This window comes from Octopus bimaculoides, chromosome 6 (assembly GCF_046866305.1).
Source record: "Octopus bimaculoides isolate indiv1 chromosome 6, ASM4686630v1, whole genome shotgun sequence".
In the NCBI taxonomy this organism is placed as follows: domain Eukaryota; kingdom Metazoa; phylum Mollusca; class Cephalopoda; order Octopoda; family Octopodidae; genus Octopus; species Octopus bimaculoides.
In genome coordinates this window covers 119182374-119210293 of record NC_142933.1, presented here as the reverse complement: position 1 = coordinate 119210293, position 27920 = coordinate 119182374, and the positions used below count along the sequence as shown (strand labels likewise).

The window sequence follows — 27920 nt, the reverse complement described above, 5'->3', positions numbered from 1 at the left end:
AGATGAAGGACGGTACAATAAAAGGTTTGAAGATGTAAAACATGGAAGGCAATGACATTTGATTGAGAGGGAAAGTTGCAGACAAACCAGACACAGTAAGGAAGACTGTAGTTATAAGACTGGATGAAGGAACGAATGAAGAAAGGTATAACAGTTCCAATTATGAATTGGTAAACTTGTATTGCTTTACATTCAGATTCCCATCAAAGTTAAACTTAGATTTCATCTTTCTAGTCTCAATAAAATAAATTCCAATTAAATATTGGGGCCAATTTTTGTTTTTAACCCCAGAAATGTGTGACCGTTTGTTTACATAAGAAAGTAATGTTTTATGTCTGTAGAAGACGGTCAGGTATTAAAATAAACGGCTTGCAATAGTTTATTTCCAGTGTTTTGAATTCAGATCCAGCTAGGACCAGTGTCGCCTTTAGGATTGATAAAATAATAAAAGTACCAGTAATATACTGATATTGATTTTAATCAATTATGCCTCTTCTGCATGAATTTATCAGCTTGTGAGGTGTCAATATTACATCTCTGTAGGGTGGCTGTGACAGAGAAACCAATACAGATTGGAGCCATATACATTACAGCATTTAATGTTTGTCTCTCTTTGTTCCATACCAGTAATATACTAGGGCTGAGTCAATCAAATATAACTCTACAATACTTAGTGATAAGCTAGCTTAAGTATGAAATCAATATTATCTCTCTAAAATAAAGTGTGATTTCAATTGCCGAGACAGCACAATTCTCTCTTCAAACTGTTCACAGATCATATGCAGGTAACTCAACCAGGGCCTCCAAGATGGGTGGGAAGAAGGAAATTATCACCAGAATCCTAGCTCAAACTCTTGCAACAAAGTGTACTAGGGGCCCCCAAGGGCCAGGTGTTGGTGGTAGGGTGTAAACAGCAATTGTATTCAAACAGAAATTTAGCTTTTAAATGACAAGAATTTCTTGTGCATCTGTAAATTCTTGATATGATACAAACACTAAATTCTTGTATATAATGTTTGGTTTGGAAAACTTTAGATAATATTTTAAGTGACTGGATGTAAGTGTCATCCATTATCAGACCTACTTCTCTTACACCACTTTAGATCAACAATTTCAATCTGTTACTGCGAAGGAGAGAGAGAGGATTCTATCTCTTCTCTGTTTGATTCAATAGACTTAGAGACAGAGTTATGATGAGATTTATAGTGCTGAAGGTGTCACAACATAACTTTTCTTCTTTCTATTTCCTTTGAAATAACTTTGCTATAAAACATGGTAAGAGAAGAGAAAACAAATACAACTCACCTATGAAAAAATGTATAATAAACTTAATACCAGTAGAATCTATAAATCAATTTATAGTCTCTATATTTCCTTCAAGTATGAGACATTTCTTGTCTGCTATTTCACAAGACATAGATAACCAATAATTAGTGATAAGCTATATTAACTTCTGTCTGCCATTTAATGGACTTACATGGTCCAATAGCTACCCCACCCCCAAGTACTTATATCTAATTTCTGTTATGATAACCATATGAGAGACAAACATTTGCATGGATTGGATATCAGTATACTGCAGGTATCTTTCTCTCATGGCAAGAACTGAACTCAGCACTGCAAACCAAGACAACAACATTATGGTGCTCTTGTTACTGAAAATGGTGAACTTTATTGTCCCCTTACATCACTGGTTCTGAAACTGATAAATAACAGCCCCCTTTACAAATATTAATGAAATTTTCCCCACCTTCTATCTTTATTAATGAGAAGACAAAACAGAGTTGGCATCCATATGATTCCTTTTTTCTTTTTCTGTGGTGTTGGGCAAATCTTATAATTTTATAAGAATTTTGATTCCCAGCTACAGGATTTCAGGTTCAGTCCCACTGAAAAGCACCTTGAACGAGTGTCTTGTACTATAGCCCCAGGATGATCAAAGTGAACTTGGTAGATAGACAGACAGACAGACACACACACACGCAGTAGAAGACACTTACTCAAGGTGCCATGCAGTGGGACTGAACCTAGACCTATGTGGTTGGGAAGCGAGCTTCTTACCACACAGCCACACCTGCACCTATATATATTCTTATATTCTCATAACAATGTATTCTAGAGCATTCTACTCCCAAACGCCTTCCTCCAGGTACATATGGAAATAAAGTTATATATTTAATTCTAATGGAATATTTACTCTCAAAAAAAAAACCTTATTTTAATCAATAATGAACAGGTTTAACAGAATTTCTCTTTGAGCAATTAAAGGTTTCATATTTCTTTGTTATCATAAAATGTCCAAATATTTCTCTTATTGCATTCTTCTCACAGCATAAGAAATTTTAATGACAGAATATTTATCCTAGACCATATTAATACTAATCTATATTGGATATTTTCAGTGCTTTGAACTCTGGAAACTCTTCAGATATACTTTTCAAGACATAAATCATTTAAATATATCATACCTGAAGACCAAACGCATTAATTTTATATTGATAGCTGTAGCACTTAGTTAAATGCATTAAATTATATTGATAGCTATAGTTCTTAGTTAACTGATTTAACCTTAAAGAAGCATAGGTCACTGGTCATACCATTAAACGAACGTCTTCACTGGCAATCATAATTATAATTATCTATTCTTATGTATGATAATGTTTGGGTGAACACTTATATCACTAGTAGAATTTTCTCCAAATGAGTGGTTTTAATTAAGACTATTGCAAATTGAAAAGCATTATAATTCTTCTGCAATTTGCATCTCAACCCTCTATATTATACATGTACAAGGTGGTGTCAACAATTTCCAGGACTAATCATGTTTAATTAACTTATTTGCCTAAGTTTTAACATCATCTCCTTCAAAATAGTCACCTTGTGCAGCAATACACTGTGCCCAGCATTCCTGTCACTTTTGGAATCTGGTCTGGAAGTCGTTTTCTGTAAGCAAGTTGATGACCTTCTGTGATTCACTCTGGATCTCAACAATTTGAGCTACCTTTTCATCTTGGGAAGAGATGGAAGTCCGCAGGTGCTAAATCTGGTGAATAGGATGGGTGTGGAAGTGATACCATGTTGCTTTTGATGAGAAACTCATGAGTGAGGAGAGCTCCGTGACAGGGTGCATTGCTGGCCTGAAGAATCGAATTCTTCATGCTCTACAGGTCCAGTTGCTTTCACCAAATGTCCTCTCTCAAACGCTTCAAAATGTCACAGTAGAACTCTCAATTGGTGGTCTGGCCCTGGGGCACAAATTCTCGATGCATAATAACACTTTTCCAGAGATGACACTCGTGGTCGGTCTTCCAGATTGCCCATCTTCTGGAGGATGTTTTCCTGCTTTCCGAGTGCATGTGCCACTCAAAACATCATGTATGACCCATTGCCTTGTAGTTGTAAGATTGCTGGAGCAATATATATATATATATATATCGCACCTATACTATAAGTAGAGGCATGGCTATATAGTAAGAAGTTTGCTACTCAACGACATGGTTTCAGATTCAGTCCCATTGCAAGGTAACTGCCTTCTACTATAACGCTGGGTCCCTGACCAAAGCCTTGGGAATAGATTTGGTAGATGGAAACTGAAAGAAGCCTGTTGTATATAAATGTGTGTGTGTGTGTGTGTGTGTGTGTGTGTGTGTGTGTGTGTGTGTGTGTTACTGTTTCTTTGCTGCAGCATTGCATGATAGTTGCAAAGTGAGTGTGATCGTCATGCAAGCAGTGTTCTTTGCTTCCAATCAACCAAGACATAATCTGGCAATGGGGAAATGTTACCATATTTGGAAACATGTGAGGCTTGGAGAAAGAAAGGGCATTTGGCTGGAGAGAATCTGCCTCAACAAATTTCATCCTACTCATGTGAGCATGGGAAAAAAATGGACATTGAAATAGCGATGTTGTTAATATTATTATTAAATTGCTGTTATTAAATCATTTTTGTTGTTGTTATTATTATTATTATATTCCACCAAGGTCAACTTTCCCTTTCATCCTTTTGAAATTGAAAAAATAAGTACCAGTTGACCACTGGGAGTCGATGTAATTGACATAACCCCTCCCCCCGAATTTGCTGGTTTTGTGTCAAAATATGAAACAGTTATTATTATTATTATTATTATCATTAGAGTGTTGTTATTATTATCAAAATAAATTGTTAAAACAAGTTCTTAAAAGAAAACAAAATGGAAAAAGAGAAGAAAGACAATGGTAATGCTGAGAACAGTGGTGATGGTCACCTCGTCCTCATGCTTTTCCTCCTTTTTCTTCTGTCATTAGGTGGGGGGGATTCGACAATGGCAATTGTAAAGTCCATACCTAACTCAAGTGTATTATTGATGGATATAATATGATGAAAGACTTGCTTCCAAGATTGAGACTAGATCAAAGGCGCAGCTGTCCGGGAGATTATTTTCTATTCAAAAGATTAATGGTTGCTTCAGTCTACAGAGAATATTTCAAAAGAGGAAGTCTTATTTGTTTCATTGACAATCTTGATATTTTATATTAAATACATCCATTGATATCAGATTTGTTTAATCACAGTGGGGAAGCTACTTTTAAGTGACATACTCACACATACGTTCACATATAGTGTTTTCTTCATGCGAAGGGACATGGTCTAGTGGATAGGTGCATTTGGTTCGCACTCATAAGATCATAAGTTCAATTCCTGAACTGAGTAGTGCATTTAGTCTTTGAGCAAAGCACTTCATATCATGTTACTCCAGTCTACCCAGCTGGAATGAGTACCAGTCATATGCTAGTACAGCTTTTTCTCTCACCAACTGTTACATCGTAGAAGCTCCTCTGGACCAAAGATGCAAGGGCCAAGAGCATGTCTATGTCAGCTCACAACTAAATAGGCACCGAAAATAATTAACAAGAACATGGTACATGTTGTCAAGTCATGCTTTCTCACAAGTGATGGCTGGCTGTATGCATGGTATCGTCTCCTTGTAAGCTGCTACAAGGTATACATGTCGTTGGCAATGTTTTTGAAAGTCCCCTTTTCCTACAGGCATGGGTTGGACAGTTTGATGTTTCTAATAAGGAAAGGACAAGCAACTGACTTTGTATATATTTTTATATGGCTTAGTTGGAGAGGGTGATACTGATGACTCTTCTGGGGCCCTGAGACCAGAGACCTAACCCTAACCCTAACCCTAACCCTAACCAGAATGCTTGCAACAGCAAAAGCTACACTAAAGGTACTAAAGTGTGAAATACTGATATTGAACTGAGCGATGGATTATGTTTACCACTCACAAATAGATTTGTCCTCCAACAGATTTTCATATAGTTTCTGCCTGCAAACTTTCCACTCACAGGGCTTTAGTCAAACTGAGGCTATGGTAAAAGACACTTGTTCCAGATGATACCATGCAGTGAGACACAACCTGAAGCTACATAGTTGCAAAGCAAACATTACAACCACACAGCTATTTCTGTACCCAGATCTTAACCATACAGCAAATTAAGTCATGCCTTAATACATGAGATAAATGGATATATCTGTATTTGACATTTTATTAGATAAGAGAAATGAAAAATCTTTAAATGATGGACATAAGATGGTAGAATGAAAGGTGCTTACAGTTTGAATATCTTGGTTTAATAAGTTACTAGCTGATAACTCTTCCTTGATTTTAACTTCTTCCCTGTCAAGCCAGAAATATAATAATTAAGTTAATGTTGGCATTGCTGTAGGTATTAAATACATAATTAGAAAGACTTAGAAAAACATTGGAAGAAAGAGGTGCTGACTTCAGATCTTGGGTTGTTGGGGTGTATATGCAAGGTGACACAAGACTGAGAATAATAACAATGTACTATACCACAGATTTTTCTGATTTGTACTAATTTTATTGTTAAAACTAATGAGGGAGCCTCTGCATGATCACTTGACCTGGAAGAAATAGCAGTTAAAATTCTGCAAACACCATCCTACTATCTTTGCAATTAATAAAAAAAATTAGTTTCATAAATGAATTCCATAGCAACCAGAGTAAAAGTACAATGACAAATCAAAACATGGGACCACAAGGAGGGATATATGAGTTGGAATTCTGAAAACCTTTGTTCTAGGAACATCTGAAGAAAAGATAAGAATGATTATGGATAGAATGTCTTTGATTATAGGCTTGCTTGAAGAAGGTTGACCTGGGTCTGCTATAAAAACTGATCAAACAAATCTATTTGTTAGAGGAATGAATATCTATTAGAATACAATGTTGCCATTCCATGAGTACTGCAAGAATTGAACTTGGCACTAAAAGTCTATGGAATCATTTATTAATCCTACAGCATTGCTACTGCTCAGTCTCAACAGGTATTGAATAGTTACACTATAGAACATGGAGACACCAACTGAGTCTTGATCACAGATGTAACGGAATGACTGAAACATGGTGTTTAAACCACACATTCACAGCAAAATACTCATCCACATAAACAAGCTTACTACTACATCACTCGTATTAACGCCCCCCCCCCCCCATTTCCTATGAAGCTGTACTTGAAGGGAGAGTACCAGATGGTTAGAGATAGGGGTTGAGGATAAATAAGTGATGGGCAGCAGTGGAGGTGCAGCTTCATAGGAAATGGGTGGTGGTGGTGGTGGTAAGAGGAGTGCTGAAGGAGTAAGCTTGTTTTATGTGTATTTTGCTCTCAGTCATTCTGTTACGTCTGTGATCAGGACTCAGCAGATGTCTCCATGTGATAAAGTGTGACTATTCCATACTTGTTGAGATTGAGCAGTAGCAATGCCGTAGGATTAACAAATGGTTCCATTGACTTTTGGCGCCAAGTTCAATTCTTGTATTACTCATGAAATGGCAGTGGTGGCAGAGTAGCCATGTCCCTTCTGCTTATTCCAGCTTGTTCCTGGCATAAAATCACCCCTCCAGCCTCACAAATCCTCCCCACCCCAACGTAGTCAAGAGGGCTTTTCCCTTTTTCTTGTCTTTTTCTATCATGCAAATTACTTGGCAACCCCACGAGAGCTGGTAGCATGAAAAATGCACCCAGTACACACTGTAAAATCGTTGGCGTTAAGGAGAGCATCCAGCCATAGAAACCAAGCTGACATGGAGCCCAATGCAGTCCTGCATCTCACCAGATCCTCTTCAACTCTCCAACCCATGACAGCAAAGAACATGAATGCTAAATGATGATGATGATGATGATGATGATGCTGGTGCTTACATTCCATGTCTGCTGTTTGTCTGAGTTTGTCTCGTCTAAAAACATATACGACTGGTCTTTTACAAATGACTAACAACATGTCTTCTCACATTAACCACGTATGTCATCATAGATTTATAACCGTTTCTGCTTCATTCCAAAATGAATCCCAAACAGAGAGATTAATATGTTGTGCTGTGCTACACCCAAACCACAATATCTGCACTACAGATTCAATAGTCCATGAAATTGGTACCTCATCTTACTGTTCAGTGTATAACACACACACACAAACACACACATCTATATATGCATTCAGACAAAAATACATACAGGCATACATATACGCACACACACAACTATGTGCAAATTCAGACATACATACTACGTACACACACATATGCACTGCTACATACAGATTCAGACACACATACACATGTGCATACACATACATATGTGCATATACATACACATATACACACACATGCAAACACATTCAGATAAACACACACATATGGACATGCATATATGTATACACAACTATATACAGACTCAGAAATAGACATGTACACATACATTCAGAGATCTAGACACACATACACATTCACACACACACGAACAAAGATACACACACACACACACACACACGCATATAACCATACACATCTCTCTAATCCAGACAAGCGTGACAATACAAGTACACAATTTGTTAATGATAATAGACAACATTGATGTTTCAAAATATTTGTAAATAAAAAAAATACATAGCTAAATAAATATTATGTTTATGTCTGTTCTATAGAGATATAAAAATAATATTGTATGACAGAAATGATATTGAAAGAATTTAAAGAAAACTGACTTCTTTGTTACTTCATTTCTTGACAGAACCATTTTCAAGCATTTTTCTGTATTTTCCTGTAATATAAAATATATACAATCTGCTTGTTATAATATTTTTTTCTAATTAAGGTGTCAAGCTGACAGAATAGTTGGCACATTGGACAAAGCTTAACACTTTAGCATTTAAACTGGCCATATTCAGCCAAAATATTCCACATGTTTTATGCTCAAACTGGCCAGATCTAGCCTCTCACTCCTTCCTTACAATTCCGTTATAAAAATTAACCGTTATCTCATCAAAATCTTAAAGCTACATGATAAACCAGATTAATTAAAACCAATGTGAATAAATAAGCCTTAATTTGACAGAATAATGTGAATGTTAAAGGTTAATGACATTTCTTTCGGATTTTTATGTTTTGAGTTCAAATTCTGTAGAGGTTAACTTTGCCTTTTAATTTTTCAAGGTCGATAAAATAAGTACCAGACAATTGGGTTTGATGTAATCAACTGTTCCCTCCCCTCAAAATTGCTGGCCGTGTGCTAAAATTACAAAGAATTGTAATTATTTCTAATTTAGGCACACGGTCAGCAAATTTGAAGGAAAGGGTTTTAGTCAGTACCATCTACACAGTACTTGACTGTACTTTACTTTTATTGAGCATACCATGGAAGGATTGAGCATACCATGGAAGGATTGAGCATACCATGGAAGGATTGAGCATACCATGGAAGGATTGAGCATACCATGAAAGGATTGAACATACCATGGAAGGATTGAACATACCATGGAAGGATTGAGCATACCATGAAAGGATTGAACATACCATGGAAGGATTGAGCATACCATGGAAGGATTGAGCATACCATGAAAGGATTGAACATACCATGGAAGGATTGAACATACCATGGAAGGATTGAGCATACCATGAAAGGATTGAACATACCATGGAAGGATTGAACATACCATGGAAGGATTGAACATACCATGGAAGGATTGAACATACCATGGAAGGATTGAACATACCATGGAAGGATTGAACATACCATGAAAGGATTGAGCATACCATGAAAGGATTGAACATACCATGGAAGGATTGAACATACCATGAAAGGATTGAACATACCATGAAAGGATTGAACATACCATGGAAGGATTGAACATACCATGGAAGGATTGAACATACCATGAAAGGATTGAACATACCATGAAAGGATTGAACATACCATGAAAGGATTGAACATACCATGGAAGGATTGAACATACCATGGAAGGATTGAACATACCATGGAAGGATTGAACATACCATGGAAGGATTGAACATACCATGGAAGGATTGAACATACCATGGAAGGATTGAACATACCATGAAAGGATTGAACATACCATGAAAGGATTGAACATACCATGGAAGGATTGAACATACCATGAAAGGATTGAACATACCATGAAAGGATTGAGCATACCATGGAAGGATTGAACATACCATGAAAGGATTGAACATACCATGAAAGGATTGAACATACCATGAAAGGATTGAACATACCATGGAAGGATTGAGCATACCATGAAAGGATTGAACATACCATGGAAGGATTGAGCATACCATGGAAGGATTGAGCATACCATGGAAGGATTGAACATACCATGGAAGGATTGAACATACCATGGAAGGATTGAACATACCATGGAAGGATTGAACATACCATGAAAGGATTGAACATACCATGAAAGGATTGAACATACCATGGAAGGATTGAACATACCATGAAAGGATTGAACATACCATGAAAGGATTGAGCATACCATGGAAGGATTGAACATACCATGAAAGGATTGAACATACCATGAAAGGATTGAACATACCATGAAAGGATTGAACATACCATGGAAGGATTGAGCATACCATGAAAGGATTGAACATACCATGGAAGGATTGAGCATACCATGGAAGGATTGAGCATACCATGGAAGGATTGAACATACCATGAAAGGATTGAACATACCATGAAAGGATTGAACATACCATGAAAGGATTGAACATACCATGAAAGGATTGAACATACCATGAAAGGATTGAACATACCATGAAAGGATTGAACATACCATGGAAGGATTGAACATACCATGGAAGGATTGAACATACCATGGAAGGATTGAACATACCATGGAAGGATTGAACATACCATGAAAGGATTGAACATACCATGAAAGGATTGAACATACCATGAAAGGATTGAACATACCATGGAAGGATTGAACATACCATGGAAGGATTGAACATACCATGGAAGGATTGAACATACCATGGAAGGATTGAACATACCATGGAAGGATTGAACATACCATGGAAGGATTGAACATACCATGAAAGGATTGAACATACCATGAAAGGATTGAACATACCATGGAAGGATTGAACATACCATGAAAGGATTGAACATACCATGAAAGGATTGAGCATACCATGGAAGGATTGAACATACCATGAAAGGATTGAACATACCATGAAAGGATTGAACATACCATGAAAGGATTGAACATACCATGGAAGGATTGAGCATACCATGAAAGGATTGAACATACCATGGAAGGATTGAGCATACCATGGAAGGATTGAGCATACCATGGAAGGATTGAACATACCATGGAAGGATTGAACATACCATGGAAGGATTGAACATACCATGGAAGGATTGAACATACCATGAAAGGATTGAACATACCATGAAAGGATTGAACATACCATGGAAGGATTGAACATACCATGAAAGGATTGAACATACCATGAAAGGATTGAGCATACCATGGAAGGATTGAACATACCATGAAAGGATTGAACATACCATGAAAGGATTGAACATACCATGAAAGGATTGAACATACCATGGAAGGATTGAGCATACCATGAAAGGATTGAACATACCATGGAAGGATTGAGCATACCATGGAAGGATTGAGCATACCATGGAAGGATTGAACATACCATGAAAGGATTGAACATACCATGAAAGGATTGAACATACCATGAAAGGATTGAACATACCATGAAAGGATTGAACATACCATGAAAGGATTGAACATACCATGAAAGGATTGAACATACCATGAAAGGATTGAACATACCATGGAAGGATTGAACATACCATGAAAGGATTGAACATACCATGAAAGGATTGAGCATACCATGAAAGGATTGAGCATACCATGAAAGGATTGAACATACCATGAAAGGATTGAACATACCATGGAAGGATTGAACATACCATGAAAGGATTGAGCATACCATGAAAGGATTGAACATACCATGAAAGGATTGAACATACCATGAAAGGATTGAACATACCATGGAAGGATTGAACATACCATGGAAGGATTGAACATACCATGAAAGGATTGAACATACCATGAAAGGATTGAACATACCATGAAAGGATTGAACATACCATGGAAGGATTGAACATACCATGGAAGGATTGAACATACCATGGAAGGATTGAACATACCATGGAAGGATTGAACATACCATGAAAGGATTGAACATACCATGAAAGGATTGAACATACCATGAAAGGATTGAGCATACCATGGAAGGATTGAACATACCATGAAAGGATTGAACATACCATGAAAGGATTGAACATACCATGAAAGGATTGAACATACCATGGAAGGATTGAGCATACCATGAAAGGATTGAACATACCATGGAAGGATTGAGCATACCATGGAAGGATTGAGCATACCATGGAAGGATTGAACATACCATGAAAGGATTGAACATACCATGAAAGGATTGAACATACCATGAAAGGATTGAACATACCATGAAAGGATTGAACATACCATGAAAGGATTGAACATACCATGAAAGGATTGAACATACCATGAAAGGATTGAACATACCATGGAAGGATTGAGCATACCATGGAAGGATTGAACATACCATGAAAGGATTGAACATACCATGAAAGGATTGAACATACCATGAAAGGATTGAACATACCATGAAAGGATTGAACATACCATGGAAGGATTGAACATACCATGAAAGGATTGAGCATACCATGAAAGGATTGAACATACCATGAAAGGATTGAACATACCATGAAAGGATTGAACATACCATGGAAGGATTGAACATACCATGGAAGGATTGAACATACCATGAAAGGATTGAACATACCATGAAAGGATTGAACATACCATGAAAGGATTGAACATACCATGAAAGGATTGAACATACCATGAAAGGATTGAACATACCATGAAAGGATTGAACATACCATGAAAGGATTGAACATACCATGGAAGGATTGAACATACCATGAAAGGATTGAACATACCATGAAAGGATTGAACATACCATGGAAGGATTGAGCATACCATGAAAGGATTGAACATACCATGAAAGGATTGAACATACCATGAAAGGATTGAACATACCATGAAAGGATTGAACATACCATGAAAGGATTGAACATACCATGAAAGGATTGAACATACCATGAAAGGATTGAACATACCATGGAAGGATTGAACATACCATGAAAGGATTGAACATACCATGAAAGGATTGAACATACCATGAAAGGATTGAACATACCATGAAAGGATTGAACATACCATGGAAGGATTGAACATACCATGAAAGGATTGAACATACCATGAAAGGATTGAACATACCATGGAAGGATTGAGCATACCATGAAAGGATTGAACATACCATGAAAGGATTGAACATACCATGAAAGGATTGAACATACCATGAAAGGATTGAACATACCATGAAAGGATTGAACATACCATGAAAGGATTGAACATACCATGAAAGGATTGAACATACCATGGAAGGATTGAACATACCATGAAAGGATTGAACATACCATGAAAGGATTGAACATACCATGAAAGGATTGAACATACCATGAAAGGATTGAACATACCATGAAAGGATTGAACATACCATGAAAGGATTGAACATACCATGAAAGGATTGAACATACCATGGAAGGATTGAACATACCATGAAAGGATTGAACATACCATGAAAGGATTGAACATACCATGGAAGGATTGAGCATACCATGAAAGGATTGAACATACCATGAAAGGATTGAACATACCATGAAAGGATTGAACATACCATGAAAGGATTGAACATACCATGAAAGGATTGAACATACCATGAAAGGATTGAACATACCATGAAAGGATTGAACATACCATGGAAGGATTGAACATACCATGAAAGGATTGAGCATACCATGAAAGGATTGAACATACCATGAAAGGATTGAACATACCATGAAAGGATTGAACATACCATGGAAGGATTGAACATACCATGAAAGGATTGAACATACCATGGAAGGATTGAACATACCATGAAAGGATTGAACATACCATGAAAGGATTGAACATACCATGGAAGGATTGAGCATACCATGAAAGGATTGAACATACCATGAAAGGATTGAACATACCATGAAAGGATTGAACATACCATGAAAGGATTGAACATACCATGGAAGGATTGAGCATACCATGAAAGGATTGAACATACCATGAAAGGATTGAACATACCATGAAAGGATTGAACATACCATGAAAGGATTGAACATACCATGAAAGGATTGAACATACCATGAAAGGATTGAACATACCATGAAAGGATTGAACATACCATGAAAGGATTGAACATACCATGAAAGGATTGAACATACCATGGAAGGATTGAACATACCATGAAAGGATTGAACATACCATGAAAGGATTGAACATACCATGGAAGGATTGAGCATACCATGAAAGGATTGAACATACCATGAAAGGATTGAACATACCATGAAAGGATTGAACATACCATGAAAGGATTGAACATACCATGAAAGGATTGAACATACCATGAAAGGATTGAACATACCATGAAAGGATTGAACATACCATGGAAGGATTGAACATACCATGAAAGGATTGAACATACCATGAAAGGATTGAACATACCATGAAAGGATTGAACATACCATGAAAGGATTGAACATACCATGAAAGGATTGAACATACCATGAAAGGATTGAACATACCATGAAAGGATTGAACATACCATGGAAGGATTGAGCATACCATGAAAGGATTGAACATACCATGAAAGGATTGAACATACCATGAAAGGATTGAACATACCATGAAAGGATTGAACATACCATGAAAGGATTGAACATACCATGAAAGGATTGAACATACCATGAAAGGATTGAACATACCATGAAAGGATTGAACATACCATGAAAGGATTGAACATACCATGGAAGGATTGAACATACCATGAAAGGATTGAACATACCATGAAAGGATTGAACATACCATGGAAGGATTGAGCATACCATGAAAGGATTGAACATACCATGAAAGGATTGAACATACCATGAAAGGATTGAACATACCATGAAAGGATTGAACATACCATGAAAGGATTGAACATACCATGAAAGGATTGAACATACCATGAAAGGATTGAACATACCATGGAAGGATTGAACATACCATGAAAGGATTGAACATACCATGAAAGGATTGAACATACCATGGAAGGATTGAACATACCATGAAAGGATTGAACATACCATGAAAGGATTGAACATACCATGGAAGGATTGAACATACCATGAAAGGATTGAACATACCATGAAAGGATTGAACATACCATGGAAGGATTGAACATACCATGAAAGGATTGAACATACCATGAAAGGATTGAACATACCATGAAAGGATTGAACATACCATGGAAGGATTGAACATACCATGAAAGGATTGAACATACCATGAAAGGATTGAACATACCATGGAAGGATTGAACATACCATGAAAGGATTGAACATACCATGAAAGGATTGAACATACCATGAAAGGATTGAACATACCATGGAAGGATTGAACATACCATGAAAGGATTGAACATACCATGAAAGGATTGAACATACCATGGAAGGATTGAACATACCATGAAAGGATTGAACATACCATGAAAGGATTGAACATACCATGAAAGGATTGAACATACCATGGAAGGATTGAACATACCATGAAAGGATTGAACATACCATGAAAGGATTGAACATACCATGGAAGGATTGAACATACCATGAAAGGATTGAACATACCATGAAAGGATTGAACATACCATGAAAGGATTGAACATACCATGGAAGGATTGAACATACCATGAAAGGATTGAACATACCATGAAAGGATTGAACATACCATGAAAGGATTGAACATACCATGGAAGGATTGAACATACCATGAAAGGATTGAACATACCATGAAAGGATTGAACATACCATGGAAGGATTGAACATACCATGAAAGGATTGAACATACCATGAAAGGATTGAACATACCATGAAAGGATTGAACATACCATGGAAGGATTGAGCATACCATGAAAGGATTGAACATACCATGAAAGGATTGAACATACCATGAAAGGATTGAACATACCATGAAAGGATTGAACATACCATGAAAGGATTGAACATACCATGAAAGGATTGAACATACCATGAAAGGATTGAACATACCATGGAAGGATTGAACATACCATGAAAGGATTGAACATACCATGAAAGGATTGAACATACCATGAAAGGATTGAACATACCATGAAAGGATTGAACATACCATGAAAGGATTGAACATACCATGAAAGGATTGAACATACCATGGAAGGATTGAGCATACCATGAAAGGATTGAACATACCATGAAAGGATTGAACATACCATGGAAGGATTGAGCATACCATGAAAGGATTGAACATACCATGAAAGGATTGAACATACCATGAAAGGATTGAACATACCATGGAAGGATTGAGCATACCATGAAAGGATTGAACATACCATGAAAGGATTGAACATACCATGAAAGGATTGAACATACCATGGAAGGATTGAACATACCATGAAAGGATTGAACATACCATGAAAGGATTGAACATACCATGAAAGGATTGAACATACCATGAAAGGATTGAACATACCATGAAAGGATTGAACATACCATGAAAGGATTGAACATACCATGAAAGGATTGAACATACCATGAAAGGATTGAACATACCATGAAAGGATTGAACATACCATGAAAGGATTGAACATACCATGAAAGGATTGAACATACCATGGAAGGATTGAACATACCATGAAAGGATTGAACATACCATGAAAGGATTGAACATACCATGGAAGGATTGAACATACCATGAAAGGATTGAACATACCATGAAAGGATTGAACATACCATGGAAGGATTGAACATACCATGAAAGGATTGAACATACCATGAAAGGATTGAACATACCATGGAAGGATTGAACATACCATGAAAGGATTGAACATACCATGGAAGGATTGAACATACCATGAAAGGATTGAACATACCATGGAAGGATTGAACATACCATGAAAGGATTGAACATACCATGAAAGGATTGAACATACCATGAAAGGATTGAACATACCATGAAAGGATTGAACATACCATGAAAGGATTGAACATACCATGAAAGGATTGAACATACCATGAAAGGATTGAACATACCATGAAAGGATTGAACATACCATGAAAGGATTGAACATACCATGAAAGGATTGAACATACCATGAAAGGATTGAACATACCATGAAAGGATTGAACATACCATGAAAGGATTGAACATACCATGAAAGGATTGAACATACCATGAAAGGATTGAACATACCATGAAAGGATTGAACATACCATGAAAGGATTGAACATACCATGAAAGGATTGAACATACCATGAAAGGATTGAACATACCATGAAAGGATTGAACATACCATGAAAGGATTGAACATACCATGAAAGGATTGAACATACCATGAAAGGATTGAACATACCATGAAAGGATTGAACATACCATGAAAGGATTGAACATACCATGAAAGGATTGAGCATACCATGAAAGGATTGAACATACCATGAAAGGATTGAACATACCATGAAAGGATTGAACATACCATGAAAGGATTGAACATACCATGAAAGGATTGAACATACCATGAAAGGATTGAACATACCATGAAAGGATTGAACATACCATGAAAGGATTGAACATACCATGAAAGGATTGAACATACCATGAAAGGATTGAACATACCATGAAAGGCACAGTTGATCTCAGCTGCATTTGAATTCAGAATGTAAAGAATCAGAAGATATACCATAAGATATTTTGTCCAACTCTTTCTTTGTCTACCTTCAGTTTTTCTTAATGTGTTTCATTTTTCATCAAATAGGATACACAAAAACTAAAATCAAATACTGGATGGGACCATGACATCATTACATATCTATATACATGGGATCATGATACCATTGTGTGTGTGTGTGTGTGTGTGTGTGTGTGTATGTGTATGTATGTATGTATATATGAATGTGTGGTGAACAGACCATGATTGGACAATTCAATAAGTGTAGAGATGGTGCTGGTTTGGCAGAGGCTTGGCTTGGAGGTGAACAAAGAGATAGGTGATCAATGTCTGCGTGACATTGAATTTTTAACGGAACATCACCAATCTTAGGGCTCACACTAGTTAGTCCATCATATGAAAACAAACATAAGTTTGTTTTTGAAGCGTTGAAATATATTGTAGAACAAGTAGAAAGAATTTGCCGATCAGCAGTTTGGCTTAAAGGGTAGAGCACTCCAACCGGATATTGGAGGAGTGAGTTTGATCCACATGGCAGGTTGCTGGCAAATTTTTCTGTCTTAAAAGGATTTTATCTTTTATATATATTGTTTAGTATTTACGTGTTGAAAAAAATTTCTTTCTATTATATTTAATATTTATCATTTTTTGGTGGGCGATTATCAGTTAGCTTATGTCAAAATTAGCTTTCGTGGGTGATGGTCGAGAAAAGGTTGAGAGCCACTGCTCTAAGAGATGGTCAAACAGTTGGTGGTGGTAAAGGCAGCAGATAATTTAGAATTTAGAGGAATGAGAGGAAGAGTGTTTGCTGATATCCAGGTGAGAAGTGGCAGGGGAGTGGATACTACAAAGGTGTGTATAATAAAGAGGGACTTATAGATAAGGGGTGATGAATTTATGTCTTGGAGGTGAGTAGGATTGGCTACAATGAATTAGGAAGTGATATGTGGAGACAAAGTTAGACTGGAATCTACGAATGTTTGAAAAATGGAGGGAGAGTTGTCCAGTAGATTCAATGGTATTTTGATTCTTAAACATTTCTTGAGTTTTTCTTTAATTTCATTTAGTTTAGTTTAGTTTGATTTGGTTTGGTTTTGGTTTTGGTTTGGTTTAATTAGGTGTGCATACAGAAAGCGGTCACAACCTCTGAGTTGTCAATAACCACTATTTCAATCCTAGGTAGCTACCTAAATGTCACTGGTATTAAGCAAGCTTCCCTTGAATATGCTTGCTAGGGTACCAGTCATGAACCAATGCAAAATTATGTGCCAGCATTTTATGCAAAATTGTGCTGGCTGTCATAGAAAACTTATAAAAATTAGTCAACTTACAATATCAATTTTGTATTCCTCAATTTTCTTATTTGCATCTTCCCATTCTTTGGTCACAGCATTTCTAAGTTCCAAAATGTCATATTCAGTTTGCACTATCTACAAAGCAGAAGACATAGTTCATATGTAGACAAATATACATAAATATATTTTATATAATTGATATAATATATATGCATACGTGTATTTTTATGGCCTCAAATATGAGAATTATACATCTTAAAATGTCTTTCTAAAACTATGTAATTCTATGTTATTTAATATGCCTAAAACTTTATGTTTCATTTGATATTATCAAAGAAGGTCAGTGGCTTCAGACCTATGCAGTATAATTCTGAAAGGATCATCATAACAAAATTTTTTATTAGTGAAATGTATTTCCTAAACTGTTAAATGTTTATGAATCAAGTAAATCTCTTCCTACATCTGGAAGAGGACAGTGCAGCTGCTCCACACACAGACATCATAAACCATATACAAAGAAAGACCACTTGGCTGATTGTCATGAAGTCATTTACACTTCAACTACTGATCCACAGATGTGCACTGTCTCTTCTTTCTGCCCTTTCCACTACTGCTACAGTGGCCTATGTTCCTTGAAGCCAGCTTGTCTGGTCTGGTCTTGTGCTGTATCAACATAGCCATTACTAACTCACTTGTCTCTCCTTTTCTCCCCACTTATATTTCATCCTGCCCCACTTCCATCACATCCAACACTAATCCCTATGTCTAGTTCTTCCTTCCAACAATATCAGCCATTTGGAATTTCTTTCTTGCACATGTTTAAGCAAAATGTTAGCAGCAGCAATCTCACCCACCTTGAGAGGATCTGCAAAGGCCATGTGCACAGTTGCTTCCATAAAAGGAGAAATGATCTTCGAAAAAGGTATTCATATAATAGCTACAAACAAATTTTCTGCAAACATAAACCTAGAAATATTTTCCAAGCAGAGCCCTTCATTGGAGTACATTTTAAATAAAAGGGTTCGGAGTATTAGTAATTTGCTAAAATAGATAAGTGAAAGGTGTGTATGTGTGGGAGATACTAATAATGATAAATATTGTTATATTTTAGTATATTTCCCTGATTGTCATTTTCAATGTGACAATTATAAAGTAATCCCACCAAATATTATGAAGAAATTATTATCTCCCTTGTCTGCTGTGGGACACCAGACGAATTAGAAAATAGTTATACAATATAATTACACTTGTTAAGAAGGCAGTGGTTTGGTAGAATTGCTAGATAAAACAGCCGAGCTGCATTTCTTCAGGTTCCCTACATTCTTTGTCTCACATTTTTCGATAAAAGACCAGTCAAGTAAAGGGGCAGGTGGTTTTGACTGACATCCTCCCCTTAAAATAACTGGCCTTGTGCTTGAATTAAGAAACAATTCTATCTTAGTGGCCATGACAACCAGTGTCTCAATGTGAATACGAAAAACAAGTAATTATAAATGGCATAGTTTGGTTTGTCTCTTTAATTATATTTTCATTAATAACTGTATTTAATGAGATCAACTGTCCATATTTCATTTGTGTGTGTGTGTGTGTGTGTGAGTATGGAATGTAGTGTGTCGAGTAGATTCAGAAGAAAACAGCAAAATAAGAGAGAAGACAACGACAAGGAAATTTCTGGTTTTCGTTTATTTGTTGTTGTTGTTGTTGTTGTTTAGCACCTGGTTAGCCCTGATTGAGTAGATCTATAATCAAAGACCAAGACCATCCTGTTTTTCCAGTCATGACCATCCAAAGACAGGATGCCCATTCCAGCCATAACTTTCCTGCCGTTTTTCGAGATATAATATAACTAAAACCATATTATTTAATGTTTTTTGTTTTTTTTGAGGTTTTATTTTTGAAGATAGTGGGAAATGTCATAGAAGCGAAATTTGGCTGCTATTTCTAGCTTACTCAGTGACTACATAGAAGTTGCTTCTTTGGTTTATTGTTTCTATTCTTTTTTGTTTTATATTTATGTGTTACATTTGTCATTTTCTTTGTTTTTCTATCTTTATGGAACATTATGGCTATTGTTGATCCAAATGATATATTGGAGCAAAATACACTCACACATACACATACACACTCACGTACAGACATTCAAATATCTTTGTAATACAAACAATACACCACAATTAGATCTATAGTGTTTATCAATGTTGAAAATCGTGGCCTGAATATGTCATCAATCCAAAATGAAGGTTCTCGATTCATTAATACGATATGAACACTTGATGAAGGATGCAAAACAGATTCCTTGCTTTGCTTCTCATGCTGACTATGATGGAACCATTTATCAAAAGTAATTGTTTTATGTCGCATTGCAAGTGTAGGGATGGAGTCATCCAACGAAGTACACTGACGATGTATTTAGCTCTCCTATAAATTCAGACATAACACCATCTCCCATTTTTTTTTTATATAATTGTAGTAATGAGGAATAATGCATACAATACCTTAGCATATTAACAAAAAAGGGAAAAAAAGACAAACGAATGCTTATACATGTATGGTAATAATAAGTGTCCTCATAGAGACAAAATAGTTGTAAGTTAAATTGCTTTTTAAACAAGGTTTTAAATTTCTCAGCATTTGAAGTAGACACAAAATCATGATAATGATGACAACAAGGATGATGATGAGGACAACGATGATGACGACGAGGAGGACAAAGATGATGACAACAACGATGACGATGGTGATGATGATGACAAGAATAGTGATGATGAGGAGAAGGATGATGATGACAATGAGGATGAATAGAAACAAACATTAGTTAATAGCGCTTATGCTAAAAGATTAGCTGAATCTATAGCAAAGAGAGAGAGAAGAAATTCCAAATGTGGAAATAAAACCTAGAATTGAGAGACCAGAAAATAAACTTAGCAAAGACAAAAATTTTAGAAAGTAGGGAAGAAGATAGGGTTCTGCTCTTCTTAAGTAAATGGCAATATTTTGTATGTAGAGAAGTAGATTGGAATTCCATTGAGTGCACGTAAAAGAGGTGTAAGTGGGATCACAAGTAGGCAAATAAAGAAGGTAGACTTCAAATGCAGCAGATGCACAGAGATAATAAGTATTAAGAGCTCAAAAGGATTACTAATTCTATCAAGTGGCCAGAAAAGCCCCCCCCCCCTTAAGGTTGTTGATAGCTTTTGCTTACCTAGGTGACTAAATAAGCTGTGGAAATGGTTGTTTTGAAACCATAGTAACCACTGTAAGAATGGGATCAAATAAGTTCAGGGAGTTGTGACCCCTGTAGGACAACAAAATATTTCTCTCTCGGAATGAATGGCAGATTGTTTAATGTGAATATAGAAAGTACTATGCTGCATGACAGCAAAATGCAGAGAATTTATGAAAATTAGAAAGAAACAAAGCAAATATGTTTTGCTGGGTGTATAATATGAGTAAGCATGAATATTCATGAGCTGAGAGAAAAAAGTGAATATAAGAGGAAGGGGATGTAGAAAGCAAGAAAGAAGAATGTGTTTGGTGGTTGAGAACAGTCTGAAATAAGTGGTACTTGCTTAAAGTGAAAGGAATCAGCGAATGTGAGAGACGAAGAAAGAACGGAGACAATGTTATGAAACTTGATTTCAAGATGTTTCATCTCATGAGGGAGATGACAAAGAGCCACGTTTATTGGAAATATGCAGTGCCGAAAGAGATCCATTTCTAGAATATTCTGTATAGCACTGTGAATGTGCAGACTAAATCCATGATAATAACATTGACAATGAGGTACCGAGCCCCTACTCATGCAAAAGAGGTTTTCTGCAAACCACCAGCAATGAATGAAACAGGGACAAGAAATATTACCATAGCATTATGACAACCATGCAGACATGTGCAAATATATATTTACTAAAATGTTATTACCAGTTCAAATATGCCAGTGGCCTGTTTGGACTTGTAAACATTCAGTGTGCTTTGTCATGGGGAAGATTTCTCACAGTAGACGGTGTAAAGACACCTAAATCAGCTTACAGTGTCACTCATTGAGCAATAGCATGTCTGACCTTCAATTTATTAATTTATTGGCAAGAACAAAATAAACCAATCACATGAAGGCTTATGATCCCCACAAAATTTACAGTCAAGGCTAAGCAATATATCTTATATGTACATACAACAAAACTTCTTTCAGTTGTTCTGAATTCTAAGCCTGCACCACATAATACTACAGATATATCTTTTATCTTTTCATTTACTTCTTCCAGTCATTTGACAGCAGCCATACTGGGGCACTACCTAGAAGACGGCTGACTCATTTAAGAATCATTATTGTAACCATGTTGCCAGTTTTAAGACAATCAATAAGAGACACTCAACATCTTTGGCAGAATGAAGTACAGCCTAAATTGGTCCGTAGTAAGGTATGTGAAACCATACAATATAATTTCCAGGAGATGCCATCTCTTCTCTGAGGAATCCCTGTCTATTCTGTGAACTAACGAGATCATTAACAAAATTTCTGAACGACTCTTGAGATGCCTACACGCATATAAATGTACTTTTGCACAATGCTCCAATAAATTTGAGTAACCATCAACATAATTTAATTTACTTTAACATATGGCTGACTTAAGTTTACTTTTAACCTCCCTATTCTTACAAACACCAAGTAGATATCTAACTCGCTTTGTGATCATGAGTGCACCAAACCACACGTGTGCGTATGCTCACATTTTTGCGGATGCTTGTATGAGCGAGTGTACTTGTGCCATGCAGCTTGCCCGAGGGTGTTTTACCCATTGTTCTAACAATTTTGCCAGCTCACCAGCTTCCTAAATAATGATGTAAATAATAATGTAAAAGCACCCAGCACACTCTGTAACGTGGCTGGTGTTAGGAAGGGCATCCAGCCATAGAAACTGTGCCAAATCAGACTGGAGACAGATGCAGCTCCCAGCTTGCCAGCCCTGGCCAAACTGTCCAACCCATGGACAACAGATGGTAAATGATGATGATGATGATGATGATAGACTGATACACAGACAAACAGACACACAGACATGATAAAATAGAAGCCAAAAAGAACTGATTTTGATCTGCATCAGCAAGATGTATTATTTGGTAATAACAAAAATCAACAAAAAGTTAAAAAAACTACATTGAAATTTCTGTGGGGAAAATCCAACATTGCAGAGAGTCTTTCTTCAGGGAAAAGTTGACAGAAGTGAAAGGAAAGAGTTTCTTAATTTCCACTCCTATCCACGAGGATTTTCCATTTCCTGTGCCATGTTCATTGTAAACTTTTGTTGATTTTACTATGTAACATAACATTAAATAACATAACATAAAAGTAATGCAATGAAATAAAAATACATATAATATAATAGTAATATAATATAATATATATAATATGATATCATATATCATGATATAAATATAATATATATATGTGTGTGTGTGTGTGTGTGTGTGTATGTGTGTGCACATGTATGTGTCTGTGTCAGTGGTTGTTTAAAATGGTATAAATTGGTGAATTAAGTTACATCCCTCCACATCAAAATGCTAACTTAGCCATTCAATAAAATAAGTACTGGACTTAATACACAATTGACTAATGATCCTTGAAAAGCATTTCTCCACTATGGCCATGGTCAAATCACTATGACCAATAAAATAAAAGAATATATATACTCATGTGTGTGTGGTGGGGGATGGTAGGTGCAGATATGAATGAACCAATGTGGATGCTCAGTCACTGGAACACTTGGTACTCTGCGGAGTATCTTTTGATCAGTCACTGTATATGACTTCACTTCGGTCTATATCATTGATTCCAAGAATATTTCTTTGGAGAAACCAGAAATATTGTTAGATTATATTTTGCAATATACTTCTTAGATTTTTTTATCCTTTTCTTTTAGTTACAATTTCTGTTCTTATTTATACAAACACACACATTTATGTGTGTGTGTGTGTGTGTATATATATATATATATATGTGTGTGTGTGTGTGTGTGTGCATATATGTGTGTGTATGCATACATATACACATACATGTGTGCATGTATATGTGTATGTATATATATATATATGTGTGTATATATATATATATATATATATATGCATATATGTATATATACATATATATATATATATATATGCATATATGTATGTATATATACATATATATATATATATATATATATATATATATACATACATAATATATATGTATATATATATGTGTGGGTGTGTGATGTAAGTATATATATATATATATATATATATATATATATATATAAATATGAAATTATCTTGATTCCTATGTAGTTTTTTTCTTGTTTTTTTTTTGTGTTATTTTTAAAATTCCCTGGCAGATCCCAACAGAAGTAATTCCTACATGAACTTATGTACAAAAGTTAAATACTACTTTTACCTCTTGATTATGTAAACTGATTTTCTCTCTGGTTTCATTCAATGAGATCTGTAACCTAGATAACAAACAGAAATATTAGATCTTTACAGATGAGATTGCATTTTATGGCTGGTCTTTATTTGTTTGTGTGTTGGTGTGTTCCATTAAGGTTTTTTTTTTACTTTTCGTATATGTTATTCATAATTACTACTGTCACCACCATCACCACCACCACGATCACCACCACCTTGCAGCAATTCTATCACCATCATCATCATTGCCAATGCCTTTAGTAATTTTACAACCACCGCCTTCAGCATTTTTGCCATCATAATCATCAGAAATTCTATCACCACCATTGCCACCGCCGCCACCACCACCACCACCACCATTAATTCTTCTATCATTATCATCATCATCTTCAGAAATTCTATCACATCCGCCACTGCCACTACTACCATCAATACTGCCGCCGCCACCGCCACCACCACCACCACCACTACCTCCAACTCCTCCATCACCTTCAGCATTTCTACCACCATCATTATTGCCAATACCATAAGCAATTCTATAACAACCACCTTAAGCAAATCTGCCATCACTTAAAGAAATTCTACCACCAACACCAACACCACTCTCACAGAAATTCTTCCCTCATCATCATCATCATCATCATCATCTTCAGTAATTCTACCAATACTGCCTTTAGCAATTTTACTAACATCACTCACTTTTGGCAATTGTACCACCACCACCACCACCACCATTACAACTATGACTACTGCCCACACAACTAACACCGACATTGCCAACACTACTGCTCTACCACTGCCAATACAACCATCACAACTACAACCACAACTATTGTCATCATTCCAACAACCATTACCACCACCACCACCAATGCTTCAAGCACAACCACCACCACTATCATCACCAGAACTATCACTAGTACATTTGACCTATGACCCTATCACTGTTTCATCTTTAGACAAAAGCCCCCCAACTGGGAGTGGGGAAGCAGTATTGAGAGGGTGTGGTTTTTTACCATTTGAGAGGCTGAAGGTATAGAAGGGAGAGATATAGGTGGCTTACTGTAGAGGACATACAATGGATAGCCCAGTTGGAAAACAAAGGAGAGTGATAATGAGAGAGATGATGGTGAAGATGTGTCAGGTTTCCATACAGTTTCCATCAACCAAATTCACTCATAAGGCATTGGTTGGCCTGGGGCTATAGCAGAAGATGCAGACTGCCACGCAATGGGACTGAACCCCAAATCACATGGTTGCAAAGTGAGCTTCCTAATCCCACGGCCATACCTGTGCCTATCACCCTCACCATTATCATTGTCACCACTAACAATAATATCAACTCTGCTACCATTAAAGTAAGGGAGGAGCTGGTATGTGGCCACTCGACCTGCCTGAAATAGCAAGCATATCTCCCTCAATATTGCACCTTAAGGAATAACACATTGGATAATACAGTCCTAGATTTTTGGATAAAACAAAAGACATGATGGTCATGGAATGCATTTGTTCATATGGGAGTATTCTGTATATTGAATACATATGCAGAATGGTTTCACATATCTAACATAGTTAAGTTGAACAGCTTCATTTAATTGGAATGCTCTATGCAGTTATTAGATGAAAACTCCCTCTAGGGGGTGGTGTTAGATATTTTAAAATAACTATAAAAGCACTCTCCATTGGAACATTTGAAAGATATAGAAAATGCAGCATGTGTGAAGTGAGTAAAGGAAACAATTGTTTCTTCAGTTGACAATGTGGAGTGAGAATACAAAATGATAATTTGAATTCACAATACTGAAAAAAGGTTGAAAAAAGTTATGGAAAACGAAAAGAAAAAAGAAAAAAGCTATTTTTTGCTTCAAGTTTTAAAAAAACGTTTCAACTAACTCGGATTTATGAGCGAGCAGTTTGTTCAAATCCAGCAGACAGCGATCATGACTTTTTCTCATCTCATTCCTTTGTGGCCTGTCATTTGAGAAGAAAATGTATGTTAGTTCAAGAGAGAAGATTTTAGAATTTAAGAATACAGCACAATGATCAAAGGTGGAAATCTTGAAAAATATGACAAAAGATTTGTTTCTCTCTCTTTTTTTTTTTTTTATTAATCTTATATTCAATAAAATTTATTGAAAAAAAAAAAAAACTAGAAAATAATTTTCTAAAGAACAGAAAAGAATGACAACTGTTATTAAACAATATCAGTATCAGAAAATATATCTTGAAAAAAATTCATTGAACAAAAGAGGAGGGACATGCCCCTGGAACTTTTATTAGCCGTCTCAGATTGGTAATATCATTATGGGTAGTGATCTCTTTGAATATTTGGAGGCAGATGCAGGCAAAGAATTGTCTGACTTGCTGATTCTACCAACTCGCTGCCTTATAGTCTGAAAGCGATAATAAGACATGAAAAGGTCTTTAGATCTTGTGATCCAGAAAGAAACTGATTTATTCCAATCATAAAACTGTTTGAAATACAAAAGTTGTGAGTTAACGAGTATGAGCACTGACCATGTTGTTTAAAGCTCAAGCCATGTTATTTTTGTAATTAGGGGAGAAAACCCAGCAACCGAAGGACACAGTCCAAACCACTGACTCCAGTGTGTCATTACTACTTTCTTTTGATTGAATGTGTGAAAGGACAAAAGACAGGATCTGAACTCAGAATGGAAAGCAACACATCTAATAACAGTAAAGCATTTTGTTCTACACTTTTACTGATTCTACCAAACCCCATTATTACAGTCAGTTTACTGAGCCTCTGGATATGGCAACTACCTCTGCTTGATCCAAAACGAATGACTGAAAGCAGGTTCTCTTCCAACTTCACGGTTCAATAGTTAACAGTTCATTCCACTTCAACAAAAAGCAAACATATGCACATTTATAAAAAAAACAAGTT

At 36.1% G+C, this 27920-nt stretch overlaps 1 protein-coding gene across 1 annotated transcript in view; it reads right to left on the bottom strand.

Moving 5' to 3' along the window:
* The window catches only part of LOC106881512 (uncharacterized), an 85517-nt gene that overhangs the window by 42780 nt on the left and 14817 nt on the right, over positions 1-27920 (bottom strand). The window contains exons 5-9 of the mRNA XM_089353511.1: positions 26906-26983; positions 25002-25056; positions 18605-18703; positions 8054-8109; positions 5603-5666 (exon numbers count right to left, since the gene is read on the bottom strand). Of these exons, the coding sequence (XP_089209637.1) occupies positions 5603-5666; positions 8054-8109; positions 18605-18703; positions 25002-25056; positions 26906-26983 (352 nt within the window). The remainder of the gene's footprint in view (positions 1-5602; positions 5667-8053; positions 8110-18604; positions 18704-25001; positions 25057-26905; positions 26984-27920) is intronic.